At 41.6% G+C, this 9,459-nt stretch overlaps 1 protein-coding gene across 1 annotated transcript; it reads right to left on the bottom strand.

The window, feature by feature from the left end:
* Positions 1-3,582: 3,582 nt before the first annotated feature.
* Positions 3,583-9,450, bottom strand: Yod1 (YOD1 deubiquitinase). Its single transcript, XM_021198475.2, has 2 exons — positions 7,758-9,450; positions 3,583-6,947 (listed from the first exon to the last, which is right to left on the bottom strand). The coding sequence occupies exons 1-2, from the start codon at positions 8,083-8,085 to the stop codon at positions 6,244-6,246; spliced, it is 1,032 nt and encodes a 343-aa protein (XP_021054134.1). The 5' UTR covers positions 8,086-9,450; the 3' UTR covers positions 3,583-6,243.
* Positions 9,451-9,459: the final 9 nt, after the last annotated feature.

Raw genomic sequence — 9,459 nt, 5'->3', positions numbered from 1 at the left:
ATTTCCTAGCCTCAGTAGGAAGTAATTTCAGTCATAAAACAAAATGTTGACAGTTAGGTCTACAATTTGGGTGAATATTTCAGTACAATATCTGCAAGGAGGAAGGGAACTGATAGAAATGTTCATGCTACCTGCTTTGACCTCTTCTCCTCCTCCATCTGCCACTTCCAAGTTATACCCTCCCCCTTTGTAAATTTCATGGTAGTAGTAGTCTGTTGGTACTCACAGGACAGGTAAGTGTCACAGACATCCATTCCTACAAATGTTGAACCAGGAAATTCAGATGAGTCTTCTATTGCAGTAATGAAGAACAAAAAGGGCAATAAAGAATTTGGTACATTACTAGGTCTGGAACAGGGAAAGGGTAGGCATGGTGTGGTATGCCTAACATCTGAGAAATTTGTCCATTTCAGACTGGGTAGTTGAGATGCTGAACAGCTGAATGGTACTTCTGACACCTGAACTGAACAAGGACTATAGCCAGTGTATGCTGGCACCCCAGTGCACTACACTTTCAACTGAGTGGCAACTCTTGTTTGATTTGTAGTTTCTGTTACATTTAGTTACTCTGTGTAACCTGGCACTTGATGCTGCTACAACAGATAAAAAGGCATCCAGATCAGAACACAAATTCAAAAACAAAGCTTATCTGTGGATTCCCTTTTTTAACCACTGAATTTCATGCTTGGAGATGTAGGATCTTCACCAACTTGGAAAGTATGCATTTGGCACAAATGGATGCCCTGCTTTGCAGCCTCTCCCACATCCAAGCTTTTCTTCCCCAAACTTTAACAGAATAAGTGGAAAAATCACCGATTCTCTGTGTGAGCATGCGATACTGTAATATCATTTGAAAGGAGGAAGAAATTGTTTTGTAATTATTTTATGGCTAGTATTAAGATATTTTTCAAGATTGGCAGAGACCAACTTACTTCTTATATCACTCATAATGCAGAAGACATAAGACAGGATTTGAATCTAAAAAATATTAAAGTATCCATTTCTTTCTATTCTTGTTAGTTTCTGTGTGCTATGTATGCTTATGGACTTAAGTCTATTAGAAAACTCTGGCCAATTCTAACAACTCCATGGTTTCTAGTGTTTAACCTCTGACACTGAAACATTATCCAGTGTCAGAGAAGCCACCATCTTCAAACAGATCTAAACCCACCCAGATTCTACTCTACTAAAACCAGGAACACCCAACCTTTCCAATTAAACAATTCATCAGCAAAGGTTATTGAATTAAACTTCAGGAGTTTTAGAAAGAAATTTAGTCAGTGAAGGGAAATTCTGAGTGTCTTCTGGCATCAGTAAATAGAAACACTTAACTACTTGAAGGTCGTGGGAAGCAGTTCCACAAATCCATGCTGTGGTCTGTTGGTAATATGTAACTTGAGTGTAGTATTCTTTACTGGCCCTTTGTCCTGATCCCAAAATATGCTCGCACAACAATATTTTCACTTCATTTATTCCTTTAAAACAAGTCACTTCATACATTTAGATACTGAAAAATCACGTATCATAAATAAAATGAATGTATCTTAATAACAAAGGCAAAATCATGAGTTGTATAAAATGAAGTTAGACATCTCCCAGAGAGCAGCAGTACATCAACCTTGGAAACTTGCTGGCAAATGACAAAGGAACACTCTGAATTCAGCACTAAGAACACATTTTCATATGCCAGGAAAAGAACTCTTTCTGTTTGGCCCCCTTTTATACTTTTGAAATTATGTTCTGAGCTCTGTATTTCAGGTTTTACTGGTGATTTTCTTATTTAAGGAACTCTGCTTATACTGTGCTAGTACAGCCACAATAAGACTATTTTTCATTCTTAACCTTTTGACAAGCTGTATGTACTTATTAGGCATTCTTAAAGAAAACAAATAATTTGGTACAAATGCATTTCCTGTGGCACCTTGAATGGCACAAACGTGAACTGGCAACCCTTGTCCTTTAAGTAACTGATGGGTTACACTCAATTAAACATTCTGTATGCGTTCTGGAGCCAAGCCACATCAGCTCAGTAGAAATTCTCAGCCTCCTTACCTATATAACTTAACCACGTCATACATTCACTATACTTAAAATTCCTATATACAGGTTCATGTGTTTCAAAACAAAAGTAAAAAGGTATACCATGTAAGATGCTTGTGTTCAGGGCCTTATACATCTCCTTTTTAGTGGTACTCATCCGTTTCACTTTAAAATGCCATGGGAAGGCTAGCACCCTACCTTAAATCAAATGAATTAAGACACAAACACTTCATAATTCAGTAAACATAATACTTTGTTTTCCAAATAAAATAGTCAAAGCACTGTAAACAAAATGTTAGCTAACTTTTGAAGAAAAACAAAACAACAACAACAAAAACCCAAATCTTTCCCACAGCCAAGGCAGCCTTATATTCACTGAGTTGGATGTGCTGCACATTACAATAGGTATTAAGAAAACATCCTGGGGTGGAATGCTGATCGATAAGCACTTACCCTAGCAGCAAAAAGCCCTGGTTCGATGCTTAGCATGAGTAACAAACTAGCTTATTCAAATAAAGTGTTCCTTTAGATCTGTAAATATTGCTTGCATATCTTACTCAAAAATCAATTTCTCCAAAATAAGCTTGCTTAAAATGAATAAAAGGTTTGATGAGTCTACTCTTTAGAGATCACATTACAGAAAAATCACATTACAGAATTATTATTCCTTACGTTAGGACATAGACCATGGTCCTAACAGTGAGTGAAATTAGACTGTATCGTAAGATACATAAATACTGATGGCAATAGCATATGAGAGCTGCTGGCTAGCTAGCAGTTTGGGGTTGAATCTTTACTGCTCTCAAGATCTTCTAGAGAGCTATGTAAACTTTTATTCTCTAATTTTTAAAGTGCTGCAAATGATGTTCCAACACATGAAAAATGTAAATTTTAATATATGTAAATTTCAGAAGGCCACCTGATTTTTAATATATAACGTGTGTGTGTGTGCATGGATTATTGTTGCTTAATTTCACATACATCCTACTGTAATTTTTCCACAATGACAGAAAATTCACCTAGGGCCGTTTGAAGGGAGGAAGCTAGACAGACAAGAAAGTTAGGCGGAGCAGTTAGGAGCACAGCTGGGTAGGGAAGTGATGCTAATTTGGGATTCGGATTTTTCTGGGACATGAACTCAATAGAGTATTCAAATGGCATTAATGGTATTGGTTCCTAACAACAAGGTTAGGTTGGCCAGTAACCCCTTGACTATGACTTCATTCATGGAGAGCTTTAAGAAATCAACCATGAATTACTAGCAAAAGATGTGGTAGCATCTAGATGCCTTCATGTGGTGTCATATCATAAAATTCCCAGGGACATTAATTTGAACTACTGCTGTGACTAGGGTATCTTTATAAAAACACACTGAATCTTTAATCCAAAAAAAGAGTGGGGGGTACTAGGGAAGTGGGGGCAAAGCATAATTTTTATTCTACCACTGATATTCTACCACTAATGCAAATTGACTCATTTTAATTAAAAATAATTCTTGTAGGACAGGCAAAAACTGGACAGAAAGGGTTTCATTAGGACATAGGATTTTTTTTTTTTTTTTAGCTTTGCTGCAACTAAATTCACAGATTTTTCAAAATTCTAAAAATGAGTTTCCTCACAATAATTTCAAGAGCTTAATACAGGAAAAAATATAAAACAAGTCTTTTAAATTCTATGAGGCATAACAACTTGAATTTGGAATGAAATTAATAATTAAATACTTTGCATATAATGCTTCACCTGGAATGTTTCACAACAAAAACATGACTCTCAAACCAGTCCTCATCTCAGCAAATGATTAAAATGTCTTTTCGAAAGCCATTTTACTATCAAGTGTCTACCTGGCAACCTGACAAACCAAGCAAGATAAAATAGAATGAGAAACAATCCCCTAAATAAATACTAAACAAGACATACAAATAACACTTAGAACAAAGATTTGATTTTGAAGATACCAGTGCTCATTCTATTTCTTTACATTTACTAAACAAATCCTTTGTACATTATATAAACTCAATTTTAAAGTGACAGGAATTTATTTTCAAAAAATAGAACATGCCTGACACATTATAAGTTATTCAATAAATACTTGTTGCATGGACAAACTTGGATCCAAAATTTTAGAAATATTGAATTTGGATGCTCAAGTGGTAAAGGAAGGTAAGCTTTATAAATACGATGCATGACCCAATGTTACATTTTTAATGTACAGCTTTAAATTAAATATTTTATAGAGAAAACAAAAGAGATTTTAAAAATCTAACCCAGAGGACAGATAAGAAGAGACTTTTGTGACAGTCATTACATGTCATGAACGCCAAGTGCTTGGCATCCTAAGCTCAGTAGAACTATCTTTAAGGCTCAGTTCAAAAAAGAAAAACATTTTCAACTTATATGACTACAATAGTGCCATTGCCTGACTGGCTATGTGCACAAAGGGCATTCAAGAAAAGTCATCTGGCCAGGTGTGGTGGCCCCCACTTGTAATCTCAACACTCAGAAGGCAGAGGCAGAAGGATCACTTCGAGTTGGATGAGCCTGGTCTATATTGCAAATTCCAGGCCAGCAATAAACACACAGGGAGACTTTGTCTCAACACAAGAGAGAATCTCATTTGATGATTGAAGCATACTTTGTGAATTGTTCAATTGTCCTTAAAGGAACTTTCTAAATTGTTCACTTTAACATTCCTTAGTTTGACATGGCCACCATTACCATGTAAAAGGCTAAGGTTTGACTTTGATTTTAAAACATTTGCTATGAAGAATCATGGAAAGATGTTAAGTGCTTTAAAGCACATTGGTGTAAATGGTTCTCTGAGATATTTAATAAATGAGATCAAGATAACAAAACTTCACAACATTATGCCTCTATACACTGTAATGACAGAATATACAACAAATTATAACTTAGCATCCCTGATCTTTAGAAGAATTAAGAGGTAGAAAACTTTACCTGGAAGATTCTATAGTGAAGCTAAGTTTTGAGAGCAAGTGCCTTGAGGATCATTCCATCAAGCAAATGGCTGCATACCTGACACTGGGTAGCAATATTCTGAGAGAGCTGTATAAGGCAAGGATTTTAAAACTTTGTATATTTTCTAAGTGAAACAAACCAAATCAATTATTCAAAAACTGAAAGTCAAAGATCACAGAGGAACAAAGTACTAACTTGCAGAAATGTGGAATATCCAAAAGATCAGAGTGGATCAATGAGTATTGTTCTCTATGGAAAAGTTTCAGGAAACCAAAGCATACCACTGACACTTTAGAGGAAGACTTGTTAGTAAGAAGTGCTTTGAGCTGAAGAGCTGAGGAAATCAAATCCCTCCAGAAAAATTTATGTTAAAAAAGCAAAAGAACTAAACACTCAAAATTTCAAGATACTTCTTGAATTTTAAACTAAATTAGCAATTTAAAAGGCATACCCTGCTTCATTAAAAAAAAAAAAACAACAACAACAAAACAAAACCTAATGTGACAAATACCAATACATGAATTGCATTAAAACATGAGGCCAACAGTCTTTTAAAGCTTCAGGAAGCTGCTTCAGGCACCTTTTCCCCTTATACATTCTACTTTTATACACTAGAAATCTCAACAGGACCATATTAATCCCTGTTTTAGATAACATTCTCAAGGGACATATTTATCCCTGTAAAATTGCTTTTAATGTACTTGTAAGTAGTTAGATACACTTATAAAGTCTATCAATTGCAATATAAAAAGTTTTAACAATTCTGAGTATCTTCATTTGATGAATCAATTCAGAATTTAGAAACTACTAACTCATTCAAAGTTATTAAAGGAATCAACTACTGGAGAGAGACATTGTGTTATATGTCCAGTGGCCTCCACAAGGCTTTCCACATTACCTAAAATATGATGTTTTCTTCTATAAGCTAAAGCTGCTAGGTGCTGGTTTATAATACAATCCAGTCTTCGGGTTAGCATCCGAAGTAGCCAAAACCACCTATTCCGACACCCCAGTAGAAAGAGGGCATGCCACTAGTGTAGACACACGTCTGTAAACTTGCACACTGATTTTAATCTTAACAAGGAATTTCAGTGTCAGTCATACTAGTTTAGGATAAAAGGATGGTCCAAGCATTGTGTTCTATTCTGTAGGGTTATTAATAGCTTATTGGAAAACCCAGAGCCTTCTGGATCTGTGAGGTAGTAGGCTCCCACTCTTATGAGCAGATCACACCTCTCCAAAGTTGGTATGCCCTGTCTCCCTGGCATGGTCCCTTGCTTCGGCTTGTCCGGTTAGGCCCTTCTGACACACCATGCACCTCAGGGTGAAGCGGTTTACGTCAGTGAACTGTCTCTTTCTTCTAGCTTCATCAGCTAATTCCAGTGCTTGTACGAGAACAATATCATCATTTGAGGAGAAAATGGTCAGAGGAGGGGTATCTGGATCAGGGAAGTTACGCTGAAGCGGATCGTAGTGGATGCCATCGTAGATAAGCAGAACTCTTTTGGTATACCCTGCATCTTCCCCAAAACGATCGATTCTGACTGTCTGTGTATCCACTACACATATTTCACATTGGTAAAACTTAGACAGGATCGAGATCTCGATTGCTCCCCCCCATGTATCATCCCTTCGGATCCAGTCACAGTAGTCTTCGTTTGTCTTCCCCAGTATCGCCTCGCTATACAAGTCCGGATCACTTGCTACAATTTGCGCTATGAGGCGTCTCATCTCAGGGGCACAAGCTGGATTCAAGACTCCTCCTTCAACGACATAGTACACACTGGTAAAGAGGCAAGAGTTGTCTGCTGGGACTGCGGTTCTGGTAAGCACAGGCAGAGTTTCCCTGACATAACTAGGAGCACCATGTTTTGAAAACGCAGGGGAAGCTTTTGGTCTGGTTTGGTCTTCTTCGACAATCAGCATGTCACCTGTCAAAAATAAAACAAATCCAGAACTGCAGAGAAATTATAGATTGGGTGTTTATTAGCCAACCCAGTAAATTAGAAAGCAAAGGAATTAAAAGTATAAAGCGGGTTACCAAGGAAAACACAACTTTGTAAACAAGAGGCCAGTAACTGAGTTTGTTTGCGTTTAGTTCACAGTTTCTTCAGAAAGAGGCAAACAGAACAAACTGCTCCCCGCTGCACTTCAACTTAAAAACCAAATCTTTCAGATGTTCTCCACAGACTAGGTAGGTCACCCAGGTGTTCTTGCACTTTGCAAGACTATACCATCTGACAGTTCGATTCGAGGGTCCTTGCCACAAAATGGAAAAAGCTTTGAATGGTCAACACTGCCGTTCAAGTTCTAAAACTGGGAACAAGTAACTGCTGTTGGTTAATTCTACAGTAATAAACACAACGTCCAAGTGTATACGACACAAACTAAAAACAAATTAACACACAGGGAAAACGAATTAAGACAAAAAAAAAAAAATCGGTATCTCAACTGCTGACCTGCTGATCGGGATAGGGAAAAAGAACCGTCCTGTCAGGGAACCAGGGTCCTGCTGACCTTTGGGAAAGCAGAGGAAACGAATGACCTGGCAGCTGGCTTGGGGAACAGGGGACTTCAAGGCTCCAGCCTGGTCTCTAAATCACAAGTAAAGGACTTGACACCTGCCCCGGCCTTCCTGGTGTTCTGGTCCTCGAAGCCCCTAGCCGTCACATCGGCACTCTCCCTCTCTCTTCTCCCCTCTACGTCCTCCAAGACGTCCCCGGCCCGGCCGGTGCCCGTACCTGACTGAATGGGCAGGTCCCCAAGAGTGATGTCCCGGTCGCTGAGATCCAGGCACTCGGGCGGGTAGCCGACGAGGATTCGCTGACTGCCCGGAGCGATGCCGGTGATAGCGGCGATTTGGCCCTGCAGTTCCCGTAAGCGGGTCCGGCTGGAAAGACCCTGCAAAACGTGGGTGCCACCCTTGGCCTTGCAGCGGAGCCGCCACATAGTGTCAGCCGGCCGGCCTCCTGCGGGGCCAGCCTTGGTCCCGGCCTCAGCCTGGGGGACAGCGCCGGAGTAACCAGCGGGGGGGACCCCAAAATGGCCGCCTTTTGCGCCTCCAAACATCGCGAGAGGTGGCCGCTGGGGCGCTTCTCGCGACACCTCGGCGGGGGGGGACTCGGCCTCGGTCCTTCCAAAACGGCGCGGACTCTTAAAGTGGAAAGGGCGGCCGCGGGTGAGAGCTGGGGGTCGACCCGCTCTCCCGAGCGCTCCGGTGAGGCGAGCTTCGCGTCGGCAGCATTTATGCTCCAGGGAGGAGGGCGGGGAAGGAGTTCCCGAGTCTAGCAGAGCAGAGTGTCACCTTGCAGGGAGGTCGCCAATGATGAAAGCAGCCTCCCCAACACCAGGCAGAGCCGACTCATCGTCCGGAAGGTAAACAAATGCCAAGAGAGGTCAGAGGACCCGCCAAACTGTCACGCCGCTGGCGGGGTTCGTGGCCGCGCCGAACTGATTCATTGAGGCCAAGTGGACCGGACGAGCGGGGAGTCCCGTGAGACGAACTTGAAAGCGTCCACCTGCCACCTCAGAAAGACTGTGTGAGGTCAGCAGCCGTGCCTGGGGCGATCGCCTCACTCCCGCGGTGGTGGCAGGGCTCAAGAGGACTCACTCTTGTCATCCGGATTCCAGTCCGATTCCTCGTATCCCAGTAGGAAGACACTTCATCGTGGCGACGCAGTCCTCGTGGTGGCTGAGAGACAGAAGACAGACGGGGCAGAGAGGAGACCTGACCAGATAGCTAGCCAGTTTCCAACTCTGTAGGCCGGGAGCCCGAGACTGCCTTGACCATAGTAATAAAGGTGTGCAGTAAACGCCGAATAATGACAGTTTGTAGCACGCTGCAACACGCCGGGGGTGTGTGAAACGCATCCTTGGATGGTGTGGAAGATGACTTGACTCCCGGGTCAAGAAGCAAGGAGTGAAAAAACAGTTCTAGGGTCCCCTCCTCCCCCATCGTTTAGCCAAAGCAGCAAACAAGTCCCCCTCCCCACTGTGGACTGTCAAGCACTGTCAGCTATCAATGGTGTGCAGGGGGGAGTGACTTTGAAAAGTAGTTCTGGAAGATGTAAACCCCACTGCAACAGCCTCTACTGTGAATCAATTACAGCGAATTTGCCCCTCTGCACCCTCACACCAGGAGCGGGTGCACGTCTCCTCTTCCTAGGCTCTTCCAGATGGCCGCAGATATGTAGCCTGGGTCCCGGGATGGAGGGGGAAATAAAGGAACGTGCTTTGGAGTCACCTGTCTGGTGAACGGGAAGCTCCCGGATCCATAGGTTCAAGGATGCTGACCATAAGTTGTAGTTAGTTAGCTCTTGCCTTCTGGTAGCCAGCAAGGCATCTTTACAAGCCGCCCTCAACCTTCCAGAACCTAGTCTAGCTGGAGATTCAGGAACGAAGGCGTTAAGCCTCACTTCTCACCACTCACTCCCACGCAAGATG

Source organism: Mus pahari, chromosome 5 (assembly GCF_900095145.1).
Source record: "Mus pahari chromosome 5, PAHARI_EIJ_v1.1, whole genome shotgun sequence".
Lineage (NCBI taxonomy): Eukaryota > Metazoa > Chordata > Mammalia > Rodentia > Muridae > Mus > Mus pahari.
The sequence above is the reverse complement of the archived record's forward strand: the minus strand, read 5'-3'. Positions and strand labels throughout refer to the sequence as shown.